At 48.4% G+C, this 17,896-nt stretch overlaps 1 protein-coding gene across 20 annotated transcripts in view; it reads right to left on the bottom strand.

Moving 5' to 3' along the window:
- Positions 1–17,896, bottom strand: part of Dock9 (dedicator of cytokinesis 9) — a 252,776-nt gene that overhangs the window by 129,584 nt on the left and 105,296 nt on the right. For all 20 annotated transcript variants that reach the window (XM_040743307.1, XM_040743434.1, XM_040743566.1 and 17 more), the window contains exon 2: positions 11,428–11,544. In XM_040743307.1, the coding sequence (XP_040599241.1) occupies positions 11,428–11,544 (117 nt within the window). The remainder of the gene's footprint in view (positions 1–11,427; positions 11,545–17,896) is intronic.

Below are 17,896 nucleotides of genomic sequence, written 5' to 3'. Positions count from 1 at the left end.
TGTATTAAAAGTCACATTCAGACAGTAGTCTTCTCTATGCCAAACCAATTAACATTAAACTTCTATGGTTTCATTTATTGGTCTCATAAAAAGTTCAATTCAGTCTCCTAAGAGTTACGCTTAGTGAGTTCCCGAGTCTTTCTAAACAATGAGCTAAGCTAAAGTTCTTTCTTTTCTAATTCGGTAGCACTTTTGGGGGTTTGTGTGGAGACAGGCTTTTAGCATGTAGCACAGGCTGGCCTGGAATTCACAACATGCTGCAGGGTGGCCCTTAGCTCACGGCCTTCCTGCTTCAATCTGAGGGCCACTGAAACTAAAGGCTTGGCAGCCTCACTCCTATCCCTTAGAGTTGTTTTTGCTAAAAGATGGGTTTTTATCCTGTTTCCAAAAATGGCAAATGGCAATCCCCCTATTTGTCTTCTGCTTGCTTAAAACATTATGTAAATTACCTAGTCTTCCGTGGATCATTTTCCTTATCTACAGCAAAGGGGGAACAATCGCTGCTCTTTCTCTGGGGAATCCGTAGAGGCAACTTCAAAGTCTACGCCAATTTAAGAGAGTTTATGAGGTACCCTAATACAAGTAGCTGGCCCCATTCTATAAATGTTTAGAAATAACTTACAGTCATCTCCCGGTGACCTTGGATGACTGGTCCCAGGACCTCCTATATCTCTAAAACCCAGAGATACACAAGCCCCTTATCCTGAGTGAGCATTTGCACAGAGGCCATGCCTATTCCCCCGTGCAAAATTTTCAGTTTCTCTCCGTTACTTCTGACGCCTACTACGACGCAAGACTATCTAAATGGTGCCATGTTGCACCGTTTCAGGGGACAAACACAGAGTCTGCACATGCCCGCACACTCTCCCTTTCCTCCAAATGTTTTTTTTTCCAGCCCAGTGTTGTTTGGATCCGCAGACAGGGAATCTGGGGAAATGGAGACCCAATTATATTTCTGTCCTGCTAAGAAAGTGTTTAATATGGAAAGGGGGGGTGGTATTTTCCACATGAAACGTTACTGACATCTGAAGGTTAAAGCAAAGTATACTGATGGGGGGGGCATCCTTCAGTGTTTCTCTTACTGGTGGATGAGCAAAACACTGCTTGGCCACAGAGGCTGAAGATAGGCAGGACTAGGAGATGGGGAGAATTCTGGGAAAGGTAGGCAGGGTGGGGTCCGCAAGAGGGGAGGGGAGGACGCGCCCAGGAGTTCTCCGGTAAGATGAGGCCGTGTAGAAATACATGGATTAATAGCTAATGGGTTAATGATTAAGACAGAGCCAGCCATCAAGAAGCCCCAGCCATCGGCAAACGGTCTTATGGTTAATACGGCATCTGTGTGTCTATTTGGGGCTGAAAAGAGGGCATTGGGACAAGAAATCTCCAGCAACAGTATAGCTAGCATCTCAAATAACCTTGAGATGGAAACCTCCAAGAAGAGTAAAGGCTTTGCGGCTACTCCCAGACGCATCTTCAGTACGGTTAATCACACAAGTCCTTAGATAGCTTATCCAGGGACAGACTCACTTCTCACGAGGGATCCCAAGGAACCCTTGGAACAGCTGAAATTGAAGAGGGTAGCAGTGCCACCTCCCCCCCAGGCACTTTGAAGGATGTGTGGACACTGGAGACTCGAACAGTAAAACAAACACACTACCATCTCCCAGTGTGGTTTGAAATTTAAAAATCCAAGTAGAATATTTTCACATTCAGAACTTTTCTCTTGACTGAAATGATTCCCTTCAAACACGCTGATGGTCCCTAGCTACAAGATCAGAGTAGGAGACTCCTGGGCTGTGTGGGCCACGGGGTGGGGGTGAGGGGGTAGGGATGGGGGGGGTGTTGGAGGTCATGTTAAGAGAGGCAGCAGATCCTAACCTGGCAACTCCCTGTCTGCAATCCTGCAATCCTGTCTTCCGAGATTAAACCCAGCTCCCCATTTTTAAATTAAATCGAGTCCAGACCCCAAGGGGATGAGGGTGTCTATCTTACACGTGTGACCATGAACCCCCCCACTACCCCACCCTCTCCCCGCCCTCTCCCCCACCCCTCCACACTCACACCACCCAGCCAAGAAGCTCAAGTTTCCAAGGAGGAGAGATGGGAAACTCATCCCTTCATTAAATTTCCTGTGACAGAATCTCAGGAGTGATACCGGGAAGGGTTTTGAAAAGAAAGCCAGGAAACCCAAGGACCCTTGAGGGAAGGCTTTGCCTTTCCTTAGCTGCTCAATGCTGGGGAAAGCCTGAGCTTCCCACCACCCGTAAGCTGGCATTCTAGGACCTCCAGGTTTCCTCAGCGGCTCAGAAACCCCACAGCTCTCTGAACATGGAATCCTAAGTCCAACCCCTTCCCAACAGCTAAGCTGAGTGCTGGCAAGCTTTCTGTGAGGAACCAAGAGAGCAAAACAAAACAAAACAAAACAAAAAAACGGGTGCCCATCCCACAATGAGAGATGCACTCTCACCCTGGACTCTTGGGGTAGGGTCTAGGCCCTGCCCTGGATGGAATGACAGACTATGGGCACCCCCGTGGAGGGCCTCACCCTCCCTGGGGAAATGAGGGGATACTGGGGAGGAGGGGAGGGAAAGGGAGAGGGACCTGGGATTAACATGTGAAGCAACCTTGTTTCTAATTTAAATTTAAACATAAAAATAAAAATAAAGATGACCAGAAGTAGATTATACAAAAACAAAAAACAAAACCAAAACAAACAAACAACAACCAAAAAAAAAAACCTCCAGTAAAAAGAACAAAGATAAACTCCACATTTTGTTTTGGCTTGTACTGCCCAAATTACTTGTTGTAACGAAACAGAAAGAAGGAAGATTCACTGTGTGAATTGCCGAAAGTATAGTGGTGCTTAGGTCTTTATTTCCCTACATCTCTGCACTCGCACACCGCTGGTTGTTTTATTAATCACTTTACCATGGCATTAAACTATCCAAAAGTCCTCCTAATTCCTGGGGTGGGGGGTGTGTGCTGTGCAGGAAGCACGCAGCACGCGTATCCACTGAGCATAGAAAACATCTATCTTATAAGATTTTAATTAGAAGCCTGAAACAAAAGGCCCACCCTTCCCCCAGGGACCCTAAGAACAATGAACTAAAGAAGAAATCCCAGAGAAGTGGGTGGGCCGTAACCTAAGCCAGCTGCAGGGATGCTGACCAAGTATTTGTCTCCTCCTGCTTGGGAGAGCAGAGAGCTCCCAGAGTGGCCTCACTCAGAAAAACAGACACCAACGACAGACAGGAGACGGACCGTGGCTGCTTTCCCAGTAGAAGAGAGGTGGGGTACTCAGCAGACAATCCCGGGTGAGGTAGCCTTGGCTCAGCCGCAGCTGAGACACTGGGTCAGAGAGCCACAGCAGGAGGCAGGGGTCTCAAGTAACCTAGGCTAGCCTCAGACTCACTAGGCAGCCAAGGCTGGCCTTGAAGCTTCGCCCGTCTCTATCTGGGACTATAGGAATGTGCCACCATGACTAACCCCACAATGTGACCATCTTGGCTCTACGATCCGCTGTAGAGCACTCCATATCTGTCGTCACTTTGACTTTATTTTCAGGATTATCCCTTCAAACCTCTGCAAATTTCATGCATTTGTCTGAGAAATAACACAGCCACAAAGCCAGGTGACTCCAAAGACCCCGGGCTCTTGAGACTGATTGGCCTGGCCCACTGCCTTCACAACATGGTAAGTCCTAGCTTGATTTTTTTTTAATTATTAATACGTTCGGCCAGCCCAAAGGAATGCAGCACCGACATCAATGTTTTAAAGTTATCTCCAGTTTCAAACTACTGCTTATGATCAGAAGGGCTCCCGACTCCTCCCCCTCTAGGCCTGAGACCAACTGCTGCACGGTGTCTGGTGCATCTGTAGGACTCTGTCCCTTTGATGCCAGCTGGAAACGCCACGTGGCTGGTCTGGTCTGTACATTAGATGTTTTGGGGTTTTTTTTGGATGCAGTGTAACCCCGAAACCGCAGCAGTAGAGGACTCTGGGAACCGTGCTGCACGGGAACGGTGGCGGTCTTCCAAGGCATTTGCTTCAAAGAACATCAGTTGTTCATGAATGGCTCCAGCGCCAAGCTAGACTGGAAACTCAAAATTCACATGGGGCATGCCACACTACACACCTCCAAGTTCCTGGCCTGGCAGTGCCATTCCCAGAGACGTGTCCCCACTACTAACTCCCCGTCCCCCCAGTCTCAATGTTTAGCTACCGTGTAAAGGGCCTGGAGAAAGAATTATTTAAACTCCCAAAGAGGGGCTGGGGAGATAGTGGTTAACCACTCACACTGCTCTTCGCAGAGGGGCAGACAGCAAGTCCTAGCACCCCCTAGCTGGCTTGCAAATGGCTCTAACTCTAGCTCCAGGGAATCCAATGTTCTCTGCCCTCCTCAGACAACAGCACACACACGCACAAACCCCTACTCACAGACACAATTAGTATACACGAGTAATACATTTATGTTAAACACAAAACAGCACTCCCCCCACCAGGCGGCAGGGGTGGGGGAACTGGAAAGATGGCTCAGTGGTTACAATCCTCTTCCAGAAGGGTTAGGTTCAGTTACCAGGGTTCATGTCTTCTGGCTCACAACCACCTGTATGTGACTCCATCTCCTGGGGGAACCCTACACTTCCTGTCTCGGCTGGCACACGTGCACACACACACAAACACACTTTATCAATAATTTTAAAATAATTCTAAATAAACACCAAAACCCCCCCAAACAACAAAAGCCCTCTGAAGAACAACTCACAACGCTACAAAGGATGACCCCGGCGAAGGCTGAAGTTCAGTTCATATCTGGTGTTCCGAACCTGCCGTCACCTTACAATGCCTCCCTGGGGGTAGGGGGTTATCTCTCCCTAGCTTCTCTGTGAACCCCCAAGTTTCCACCCTTGGTTCTCCTGGTCCCCTCAGTGGTGGACAGACACAGCACCGAGGTGGTCAGCGGTGAACAGACACAGCACCGAGGTCGTGACAGCTCCTAAGTCGGGCGACCCCTACTGCTTTGCTTTTGCTCGATGGTTACAGGATCAACTCCGGGGCCTCCTAAACACCAGGCCAGCAGCTCTACGCCTGTGCCGCACTCGTGGCCTGGGTTCCGGGTGCACATCTCTCCTTTCCTTCTGTGACTGCTCCTCCCCCTCCTTCCTAAAGGGCAGGTGCCCGTAGATCCAACTCCTGTCTCCCAGGTTGGCGGTTGGGTCTTTCTGTTGGCCCTGGCCTCTTTCTCAGGGTGGACTTCTGGGTTTCCAGGATACCCTAGTGGACTCTGACGTTCACGTAACAGACGGCGTGGGATGTGACGTTTGTGACGACAACGAACCTGTATTAAACACTGACTTCTTACAGGTGTGCGCAGCGCTTGCTTTAGTCCCCTCTCTCAGTGTTCAGCAGTGAGAATCAGGGTTCCGTTCTGTGTCTAGTGAGAATCAAGGTTCTGTTCTCTGTATAGTGTGAATCAGGATTCTGTTCTGTGTATAGTGAGAATCAGGGTTCTGTTCTGTGTATAGTGGGAATCAGGATTCTGTTCTGTGTATAGTGAGAATCAGGATTCCGTTCTGTGGATAGTGAGAATCAGGATTCCATTCTGTGGATAGTGAGAATCAGGATTCCGTTCTGTGTATAGAGAATCAGGATTCCGTTCTGTGTATAGTGTGAATCAGGATTCCGTTCTGTGAATAGTGAGAATCAGGATTCTGTTCTGTGTATAGTGAGAATCAGGGTTCTGTTCTCTGTATAGTGTGAATCAGGATTCTGTTCTGTGTATAGTGAGAATCAGGGTTCTATTCTGTGTATAGTGAGAATCAGGATTCTGTTCTGTGTATAGTGAGAATCAGGGTTCTGTTCTGTGTATAGTGTGAATCAGCGTTCTGTTCTGTGTATAGTGTGAATCAGCATTCTGTTCTGTGTATAGTGTGAATCAGGATTCCGTTCTGTGAATAGTGGGAATTAGGGGTTCCGTTCTGTATATAGTGAGAATCAGGGGTTCTGTTCTGTGTATAGTGAGAACCAGGATTCTGTTCTGTGTATAGTGTGAATCAGGATTCCATTCTGTGTATAGTGTGAATCTGTGGTTCTGTTCCATGTATAGTGTGAATCGAGGTCCTGTTCTGTGTGTAGTGTGAAATGGGTTCTGCTCCATGTATAGTGTGAATCAGGAATTCTGTTCTGTGTGTGGTGTGAATGAGAATTCTGTTCCATGTGTGGTGTGAATTAGGCATTCTGTTCTGCGTGTATATCCCTAAGCACGGGACAAAGCTGCTGAGTCCCTCACACAGGCTACAGGTATCCGTTAAGTACATACGCTATTCACCCCAGCTCAAGGCCAACTTCCCAAGAAGTTAAGTATTCTTTCAAAGTATCATTCCATAATGGAAATTTATTAGCCCCTTTTTTTTTTAATTCTTGAGCAGAATGAAAATCTTACCTCCTAAAGGCCCATGCAAAGCCAACTCAGAAACATCATACATCTAACTTTTCCATGCAGGTCCAGCCCTAGACATGAACTACTATCCCACAATGCTCACATAAAATCACATTGCTAGACACATGAACTCCAGCTGGCAAGCTTTCAAATTTACAAAAAGAACATTTTTAGCAAAAAGTGTGAAAAAAAACAAAGTCCTGAGACTACTTTATTGGGGAAAAAATATATACCAAGGAAAAAAACAGCGTTGAAAATTGTTTTCTTTTCCAAAGGGTAGATGGGATATGAGATCAGGGACTGCCAGGCCTTTGTAAGTCCCGGCGCTTGGCTTCCTCTCCAGGTCACTGGTTTGTAGATAATTATCGGATGCGTGCAAGTGAAAGAGGAAAAGAACCAGGGGGGAAAATAAAAGTCAGGAAGTCACTGACAAGGAAATGGAGTTACCACATCTCCCTGGACAACACTGAGGCAACTCAAAGGCTGTCCTGAATCCAAACACTTGCTAGAACTGACAATCCTTCATCATCTTGAATTACATCTTAAATTCCCCGGTCAGGCATGGGCGATGCACCGTGGGTCTCGGTAGGGCGTTCTCCTGGGCCATCAGACCTCACTCCGACTTTGCAAGCCGCTCTGAGACCCACAACTGCATACCCACACCCATAGAAATACGATAGCCAGACACTCTTTTCAAAGAATGCCGTGTGTCTGCGTGTGGCAGTGCAGGCCCACGGGCATCTCAAGTAAGTACTGTGGTGTCTCCTTGCTTTTCCCCCTTTGTCCATGGACAGACAGCCTCTTCCTGCAGCTCCCACGGCCACGGAGCAGCTTGTACCTTTGCATCTCTGGGTTCGTCTTCAGACACGAACCCAGAAGCGGAGGAAACACTCTCTTCACCTTCCCACACAAACAACACCCCTGGCTTATACGAGACACCAGGGTCTAACTATTATGAAATAGGAGTGACACCCATGCGCTCTCTCCACAACATCCCTTTTCAGTATTTACTGTCCTTTATGCTCCAGGACAATACAAAATTGCACAAACATCGGTAGCCTAGGTAACAAGGCGGGAGATACGAACTTCAACGGATCAAGATGGCTAAGTGTGTCATCTCCAACACCACCACCGCAGGGTGACTGGAAACGGTGTCCTGTCAGCTGTCTCCACAGGGTCAATTCTCTGACAGGAGCGGTCCTTTCACCTATGCAAACCCTTGCCGTCCTTCTTCGAGCGATGAATCAACTTACGTCTTTTGATACAAAACATTCCCATGAAACAAGGTTTATCATTCACAACGTGGTAGAATTTTTTTCCTCCGATTTTGCTCATTGGAAAGTTCAAAGTTATTCCAACGATTAGCTTTGAGAACTCTATGAAATTTCAAGAACCAAAAGATCCATTAACCACCAGAAAAATACCCCTAAGACCTCATTTAAACTGCCCTGCTTTGTTTTGTTTTTTATAATTAACGGCAAGGTTTCACTCAGCAGCCCCAGCTGGCCTGAACTTGTCACATAGACCAGGCAGACTTGAACTCATAGTCCCTTGCATCTCTACCTCTCCAACCCTAGATCAAAGGTGAGAGCCAACATATCCAACTTAATTACGTTTTTTTTAATTAAGAAGTTACCTGACATTCACCAAATTGTATCACTGATCTGATAGACATTTTCAATATATATCCAATCTCAATGGTCAATACATCGGGAATTAGAAGTCTATGCAGAGAAAGGAAACAGCGGGTAGGGCAGAAACACAGAAAAGGGGCACTTGACTGAACCCTCCTCGGGCCGACAGCAGAGAGGAGACACCAGGACAATAAAAAGCAGCAGCCAATGAGAGGCTATACAACACGCGGAGTATTTATATACATAGTAAGAGCAGCCAATGAGAGGCGGAGTATTTATATACATACTAAGTAGAAGAATCAGGGAAAGGCCACAGTGGACTTAGGTAGCTTCAGAGGACATGGGGTTTCAACTGGTTTCTAAGGCCAGGAGAACCACAGAAAGGCAAGCAGGCAGGCAGGCAGGCAGGCAAGCAGGCGGACAGACAGACAGACAAACAGACAGACAGAGAAAGCACCAGTCTCAAAGCACCAGGATCGGAGTCTTAACAAATCTGCCCTGTGACACTCCTGTCCCTGTATCTCCCAAGACACCCCTGTCCCTTGTCATGGAAGATTATTTCATTTGCTTAGTAACTACCTGCCATGAGGAATTTACTCTTGATTTTTTTTAAAGTACATTTCCTATTTCTCAGCCTTTTGTTTTAACATCCTCATCTTTGGGTGTAAGTACATCCACCTGATAGACTTTTTTATTCCCACCCATACAATTCATTTTCCAGAGGCCACTCGGACGTCTTCAGAACTGAGGAACGTGGGCACAATGTCAGCATGCCCACTTGGAAACACACAAAGGCAAAACACTGTGTACACTTATATTTTAGAAGTTGCCGTTTGAACACGCTTGGCGGGCATCTATACAAGTTCTATTACTTTAACAGTTAATTGTTCATTGAAGGGCAGTGTGCACCCTCATGCACTGTGCGTTTCCCGACCTCCTCGTCCCATGAAAAAAGAGGCCTTTCCCTCATCAAATGTTTGCAATGCCTCTAGAAACACGGTATCAATGACATCCCTCGATACCTAAGAAAAAAGAAACAGGGGGACGTTGTGGCATTTCTAAGTCATTAACTCACGCTGCAGTTGGACAGTTAGTCACATCATCGAGACAGATTAGCAAGAATGAATGGTGTAGACAGTCTCGTGGCGGTCTGTAGGAGGACAGAGAGTGCCCAAAGTCAGCTGTGACCATCACTTCTACAGCACTAGTGGAGTGTACGTGGGCTGTGACACTTTACAAACAGTCACCTTCATTCCTGTTGCATTCTCCCGTCCCCCTCAGAGAGGCCTCCGACAGGAAAGAACTGAGGGAGAGTCATGACCAGCGGATGCATAAATCTCTAGCAAGTTAGGGAAAGACATTTCTGAAAATTCTCACCGCTGGCATAATTTAAAGTCTTTTTAAACTAGCATCGGTTAGATTGTCAAGGGTTATAACTGAAACAACTGCTATTAACACGAGAGATTCTAAAGACAAACCAACAACAAAAGCCAAAAAAAAGTGTACAGAGACACTGTAAAGAGTAATTCTGGAAAGTGAGATTACGGGAAAAGCAGAGACTTTTTAAATACATGTTCTTTTTTCCTTCTGTACCTGTATGTGAGCGTGCACATGCGTGTGCAGGCGCCTGTGGAGACGGGAAGGGGGTGTCAGTCAGATCCCCCAGGAGCTGGAGTTACAGACAGCCGAGGGCCATCAGACACAGGTGCTGGGTGGGGTCTGAGTTCACACCCTCCAGGAAAGTGCGCCAAGCTAACCCAGGCGTGCTGAATGCCAGCACTAAGGAGGCAGAAGCAACTGAGCCTGACCAGGGTCTATAGAGATGAAGGCACGGAACAGCCAGGACTACACAGAGAAACCCTAGCCAGGATTACACAGAGAAACCCACCCGGGGGAGGGGAAAAAAAACCCCAAACACCACCACTACAACAAGGAAGAGCAGTGAGAACTCTTAGTCACCTCTCCCAGCCCCAGCTCAGGTCACAGGAGACCAGGCTGGGTAGTCACAGCATCACACAGCAGTGTCCAGGTTAAGGAAACTGAGGGAGAGGTCAGGAAACTGGTGGGAAACATCCAGGAGGAAAAAATAGGGATGAGAACCTCTGAGCAGACTGCAGAGTTACTAACCTGTGCTCCTCAGTAACCTCAAGGCTTCCTGTCTGTCACCTCACCCGAGGCCAAAAGACACTTTAAGCACCAACCCAGACAGCAGAGGAGGCCTGAGCTTCCCTATGCCCGGCTACAAGAGACCTGACTTCACAACACGGCCCCTTTCTTTGGGAACCCATGGGTTCGGGGCATCTCACGGCAGGGTCCAAAGTGTCATCCTGCAGGATGTAACAAACATCTGCTGCTCCCCCAGGAAATTCTAGAATACCTGGTTTTAAAAAAAATAGCAAATGATTAAGAACAGACACCACACTTGGTCTTAGCCCCCTGAACGTGGGTGTCCGTCCAATGGGAGGCCTGGGCGGTCTATGGGGCCTCTGGCAGTGGAACCAGTATTTATCCCTAGTGCATGAATGAATGGGCTTTGGAAGCCCATTCCCCAGGGAGGGATACTCTCTCAGCCTAGATACACGGGGGAGGGCCTAGGCCCCACCCCAAATGATGTGACAGACTTTGATGATCCCCCATGGGAGGCCTTACCCTCCCTGAGGAGTGGAAGGGGGTGGGATGGGTGGTCTATGGGGGGGGCCGGGGAGGATGAGAGGGAGAGGGAACTGAGATTGATATGTGAAATAAGATTGTTTTTTTTTTTTTTATTTCATTGTTTTTTTAAAAAGAGAAAGAAAACAGCAAATGAGGCTTGGGGGTATACCTCAGCGGTAGATCACTTGGCATCTAGGTCCTACTATGTGATCAAAATCTAAAATGATCTTCAAAGACAAGAATTCAGTTGTAAGTCAACCCAGAGTACGCATATACACACAAACCTATATGTACATGTGTATCTATTTCTAACATGAAAAATTAATCCCACTAAAAAAAAGGAAGTCATAATAAGGTACGCAGTCATAAACATTTCCTCTTTTATTTAACAACCCCTTCTCTCTTAACTCTGCTAGGACTGAACGAGAGGCTTCACACAGGCTGGGGATGTGTTCTGCCCAGCTCACTACATGGCTTTGAACTTTCCTGGGGCTCACTCAGTCCTTGAACCTGGGATCATCCCACCCTGTGCGCCAGCTAACTAGGAATATAGAGTCCTGTGCCGCCAAGACGGGATCCAGGCCTCTCTTTAAAAACCACGAGCTCCCCGATCAAACAGTAAATTGGTACACAGGAAAGTGTGTATGGCCAGATCTACACCACAGTGCTCCCCGGCCTCTCTACAACGGGACGGCCACTCACCTGGAAGTCATCGTAGGGGAAGAGGAGCATCTCCCGCAGACAGTCATTGAGGATCTGGGTCTTCTTCTGCACGAGGACATTTTCGTAGTCAAGGGGCTCGATCAGCTTCGGCTTTGCCTAGAAGACCAAAGGGAATTCCCCGTCATTGAGATACCCTTGGAGAGGCCTGCCTTCTTGACAGCTTGACAGAGTCTCCACCTGTAACTCCAGGCTGGCCTTTACTCCACACGCACTGGGCACTGGGTGACTTCTCATGAGTCATCATGCCTCACTCATGAGAAAAGTGTGCTTATATATGTAAGAACTCTTTACATCCAGATCCATGATATTTCCCAACTTTTCTACAATAGCTGCACTGGTGTCACTATTGAAAAAGAGAAACACATTGAGAAGAAATTTGTTTTTCAGGGGGAAAAGAGACACCGCTCACGGCACTGGTCCAGTCACAGTGATGCTTGGCCAGCTATTTAAGACATTTCCGAGGCCACCTCTGGCTGATCTCTCTCTCCCGTTCCAAGCTTCAGCTCCGTTACAACGGCCCTGTTTAGAGAGCCAGCCACAGTCTGCCACTGCGAGCTCACCCTGACCCAGGCCTTAAATGTCCCCACAGGACCAGTTGCACACACCCCTCCTTGGAACCATTCTGAGGCACCATCCATTCCAGTGAAATATTATACACTCACAAGACACAAATCACCCGAAACATACAAAAAATAAATAAATAAAACCCATGAGCTGGACTGAATGCAGGCTAGCAAAACAAACAAACAAACCAAAACAAAACACTACTCACACCCGCTGGGAGAGAACTCCAGGGAATGGAGACGTTGATCCTAGCACACACACGCTAAGAAAGGACAACGAGCCAGTGGGGGAATGAAAGGTACTGAGCTTCTTTCAGCTACTTCCAGCCAGGTTTTCAGCAAAACTCCCCGTTTCTAACACTGCCACCGCCGGCACATGTATGGGGCAGGTCTATGCTGCGGGCAGCGATGCATACTCGAGTGACGATATGCTACAATGTGTCAGATGCTAAAACAGACATAAGCACACACATATTACATGTGTGTGTGTGTATGTAGGTGCAAGACACTACAAAAAGCAGCTAAAATGTGTGTGTGCATGCGTGTGTGTGTGTGTGTGTGTGTGTGTGTGTGTGTGTGTGTGTGTGTGTGTTATAAGAAGTAACCGAACCCAGGGCCAGAAACCCGGCTCAGCATGCACAGGCTCTTGCTGTCAAGCCTGATAGCCTGAGTCGAATCCCCAGAGCCCACGTGGTAGAAGGAAGGAAGCAACTCTGGGAAGATCTCTGCCCCCCACGCATATGCTGTAGCACAGGTGAGCCAGCACACACCTGCGTACACATACACGTGTGTGCGCGCGCACAAGACACAACGAACAAATGAAATTTCCACAGGTAACTAAATCCGCCATTACCAAGTTGCTGCAGAGTTGCTTTCCAGCTGTTAATACAAGACCCCAAAACATACGATCCCAAGGAATACTGTACACACCGATGGGGGACAGTTTGTATCCAGGGAGCACGTGGGCGCGTAAGTGGGGACCGCAGTTGAGGCTGCTCTGAGCTCCCAGAACTTTTGTCCTTTTCCCCGGGCTCCCTTTGGTTAGGTGTGGCTGCATGACTTCCTCCCGCCCAATGATCTGTAAAGCAGAAGAGATGTGGCCACCGCTGCCTTGGCCCTCAGAGTTGTCCCCGTGAAACCTCCGCTAACCTCCAGGGCCACCTGCGAAAGACCCAGCAGTGGCCTGCACGGAGACTGGAGACTGGAGCTCTGTGATAGAGGCATCTGGAGGCTGAGTCATCCCGCAGAAGGCCACGGGGCACTGGAATACGCCTTGAGAACTGAATCATGTACTGTGTTTAGCCCCTCAGACTCTGGAGTCGTCCAAGCCTGCAGCCAGGCAACCCGACCTAACATGTGAGAGTAAAAGCTCGTATTTCTCTTCAATTATTTAACCCAGGCAGACTTTGACGGAGATGTTTTTGCATCCTAAGGAAAAAAAAATTCAGAATCCAAAGAGGTATATTAATTTACTATAATTAGGCAGCAAAAAACTTTTTTAGGGACAGAGGCTAGAAAATACACAAAATCGAAAACATTGTCACAAAAGTCTTAAGTTTGGAATGGTAAAAAGCTCAGGCAATGTCTACAAAAGTTAAAACAGTTCACACGAAGCATTTTTAAAAACAAGAAGAGCAGCCACATGGGGAGGGGTGGGGGAAGAAATCCTCCAAATGATTTTAAAATCAACTTTTAAAGAAAAAATTCACTCTTCTATTTCTGTCTGCTGCACACAGCAGCCAGCCAGCCAGTCAACACCAGCTGGCAAAAGGAATGGGCGTCACAATTAATAACAATTGCCTTAGAATCCGTTCCCATAAGCCTAAGCAAAACCCAAACACGAGCACCGTTTTCTAAAATGCCATTACCAAGGGGGCAAGGTGACAACTACCTACCCAGGACGCTATCAACTCCACCCCGGTGCCCCATGGCGTCTAACACACAGCCAGGGATCAAGGCTCATCTGCCTTCTGTCCCCTTCCCAGAGAAAACATCAGACCCCCCCCCCCAGAAGAAGGGCTGAGGCTCCTCCCAACTGTGTCAAGACAGCAATAGACGGAGGCCCTCGTAGAAGGTACCAGAAGGGCACAGCCGAGGGAAGGGTTTTCTCCCTAGAGTGTAATATCCGTTTTGTGTTTCACCTTGTTCTTATAATACAGCAGCCATGGGGGGGGGGGGTCTGGTAAAGACCCAGGGGGTGTCCACCCTCCAGGCAGCTGCTCTGGTGCCACACACGGAGCCAAGGACATCCTGCTGCTCCACCTCACTAACGGTGTCACTTGGAAGGGTCCCTGCCTGTTTGCAGCCCTCTGTCACCCCTCAACACTGTCTCCGCCATCCCTTACCCAAGGCCACAATCTCTCTAAGTAGACCTGACTCTTAGCCCCGGGGGGTGAGTGGGGTAGGATCTTCCAAGATTCTTCTTTCCTCGGGAACTCGGCTCCCAGGGCCTCCAACAGCTGGTGTTCTAATGAGCGGACGAAGCCAGCAAACTTTGGAAAGACGCCGAAAAAAATAGTCTAGGCTTTGTCAGCAGCCTTTTGGGGCTGTGTCAGACTCGTAAGGTCTGCTGTTGGGTTTCGAAAGTAACTAGGAACAAACAGGCACAGGATGGATTCGAAATGATACGAGAAATGGGCAACAGCCAGATTTAGCACATGGTTGATGAACCTAAACTTTTTAGAGTTATTATTGTTCTCAAACTGCCAGGTAAGTAACAACAACAGCAACAATAATAATAATTTATAATAATCCTCATATATTAGTTCTCCATGTTCACATATTTATGGGTTTCCTATCTGTGGACCAACACAGACAGTACATTTACAGCTATTAAAGGGCACTCAGTAATTATTTCTCAACCATTTGGTAAAATTTGAGTTGCTTAAAAGGTTTTCTAGCCAGGCGGTGGTGGCGCACGCCTTTAATCCCAGCACTCGGGAGGCAGAGGCAGGCGGATCTCTGTGAGTGCGAGGCCGGGCTGGACTGACAGCCTCCAAAACAATACAGAGAAACCCAGTCTCGTAAAAACCAAAAAAACCAAACCAAAACAAACAAACAAACAAAAAGGTTTGTTTTCTAATGTCCTGGGGTCATACTACCTACTTAGGACACCAGATGCTGTTCTCACCCATCAGGTAACTCAGTCTCCTAGAAGTCACCTTGGAGATACTCAGTAAGCAGACGCAACACTGAAGATGTAAGCAGCGGCTTGCTTTTATGTGCCAAAGTGCAGCACTCAAGAGGGTTCCCTCACATGACCGCACTTCACCCACCCCACAACTAGGCGGACCACAAGTTAACAGCCTGGATCATCCAGCCAGACTGGATTACGACTGGGCCCTCCGTCAATCAGAACTCTTCTCCCACATCCGACCAAACTTTTGTTTTTCCCCCCATTTGAGACAGGATTTCTTTGTGTAACCTCAGCTGTCCCTAGAACTCGCTCTGTAGACCAGGCTGGCCTCGAAACTCTGAGATGGGCCTGTCTCAGGAGTGCTGGGATTAAAGGTGTGTGCTACCGACGCCCAACAGACTGAACTTTTAATATAACACGCTCAGGGAGGTTTGGCCACAAGGATAATTCACTGGGATTTGTTTTCAAAATCTAAAGGAAGCGTTCACTTCCCACCCGGTCAGTTTGTACTGTCATCCTCTGGCTGGATCTAGAACCACCACAGAGGCCAAACCTCTGGCCCCATCTGTGAGAGCCGCTCTAGGTTAGGTTGGCTGGGGTGTGGGAAAACCTACATTACAGGAAGACGGGACCATTCCACGGGCTGGAGCAGCAGATTCAGGGAAAGGATGAAGGAGGCCGAGCAATTCATCTCCCAGTGTTTCCAGACTTCAGGCTCAACGTGACCAGCTGCCTCACACCCCTGCCACCATGATGAACTCCTCACGGAATGACCGTACCCTCAAACTGAGGGTCACGATAGGCCACTTCCTTGTGCTGCCTTTTGGAAGGGCGTTGTTTTTCAGCAACGGGAAAGTGACTGACACACGCGCCTTATTTGATTTTTCCGGACTGTGGAAACTTTCAGACGGTCTCAGAGGCTTGGTCTCCCGCAGAGCCTGGCCCCGCTGCTGTCCAGGGCAATCACACTGACGTCCGGGCGGAACAGTGGGGAGAGATGAGAGGAACCGTCATCAGGGGACTGCTGTGTTGGGCAGCTGGGTTAACACACATGAAAGGCAGAGCCAGGCAGACCCTGGGCACACACCAGATGCACCTTACCTTATCATATTGTTACTAAACACACTTCAACGACAGCTTGCACGGCACGCCTCTCCCTTTTTTTCTCTTAGTGAATGCTTCGAGAGCGCTCAACTACACAGACCCATTCGAGGATAGTGCCCTCCACCGTCCATGAACACATGGAATAAAGCAGTCCACGGCGGCAGGGACACGCACAATGACAGGAAGACAAAGGACCTAACAGAGAGAAAACTATAATAGAGATGACACCGATATTCGGGGGCTGAGCCCAAGGCTGACATTAAGCTCACATTATCGTCTGGACTGAGTAGGGACGCAGTTCGTGCCCGGGGCGACGGGAGGCGTGGGTGGGGACCGAGGTGCTCAGAGAAGCCACTCCCGGTAGGGTTAAGTCCACAAAGGCAGCAGGGTGTAGCCTTCAGGGGAAGAGAGACAGTAAGCTGCTTGTTAGGTGGTGTTTATCAGGGCAAGGCGGCAGCAGGGGCGGTGAATACTGTTGAGGTCGGGCAGGCCCACTACCTACAAATACTCCTCACCAGGGATAAAAAAAAAATACAGAGCCAGGCATTGGTGGTGCATGCCTTTAATCCCAGCACTCGGGAGGCAGAGGCAGGCGGATCTCTGTGAGTTCGAGGCCAGCCTGGTCTACAAAGTGAGTTCCAGGACAGCCTCCAAAACAATACAGAGAAACCCTGTCTCGAAAAACCAAAAAAAAAAAAAAAAAAAAAAAAAATACAGTGTCCAAGGAGTCTTACAGTTTCCACGAAAACACCACGACCAAAAAGCAAGTTGGGGAGGAAAGGGTTTATAGTCAGGCTACACTTCACCATTGCTGTTCATCACTGAAGGGAGTCAGGACAGGAACTCAAACAGGGCAGGAACCTACAGGCAGAAGCTGATGCAGACGCCATGGAGGGGAGCTGCTTACTGGCTTGCTCCCCATGGCTTGCTCAACCCCACCTTCTTATAGAACCCGGGACCAGCAGCCCAGGGAAGGCACCACCCACCATGGACTGGCCCATCCGCAGTGATCACTAAGTGAGAAAATGCTGGATCTCCTGGAGGCGTTTTCCTCAGCTGAGGCTCCCTCCTCTCTGATGGGCTCTAAAACACAGAGAACCACTCGGTACACCAAGTCCCCAGCCGACCTAGAGAGCTCTCATCCACAGCACAGCTCAGCTGTGGTCCAAAACACAAGCTCTGGACACCATGGGAAGAGCGAGTCTCAAAAACTAAAAGAGTAACCCGCTGTTCATCCTCCAGCCACAAGGACTTCCTGTGAACCTTCTAGACATTTCTTTTGTCTCAGTTACCGAGTGTTAACACATGAGACCCTTCCTAAAATAGCACACAGAGGAAGCGGCAGCCTCTTGGTAAGCTCTATTTTGAGAAACGAGAAACTCATCATTCCTGCTCATGAAGAAGTTAGGACTTCCCTTGGTTTCTCTTCAAGAGGATGAAAGCTGCCTAGCAGCCAAGTTGAAGGCAGGGCAGGGTCCTCGAGAGCCTTCCCGTACTGTCTGCCCGCTTACCCAAGACTCTCGCTTATCAACTCCTACTCCCAACTTGTTGGATTTGAGGAGTCCTTGCTCTCCCAGGATGAGGGTGAGCGTGTGAGCACAGACAGCTGTCAGCCTCCCTTCCTGATGTGAAAACGCAGTGGCCA

Source organism: Mesocricetus auratus, unplaced genomic scaffold, assembly GCF_017639785.1.
Source record: "Mesocricetus auratus isolate SY011 unplaced genomic scaffold, BCM_Maur_2.0 Super-Scaffold_2245, whole genome shotgun sequence".
Classification (NCBI taxonomy): Eukaryota; Metazoa; Chordata; class Mammalia; order Rodentia; family Cricetidae; genus Mesocricetus; species Mesocricetus auratus.
This window is presented reverse-complemented; position numbering and strand designations above follow the sequence as displayed.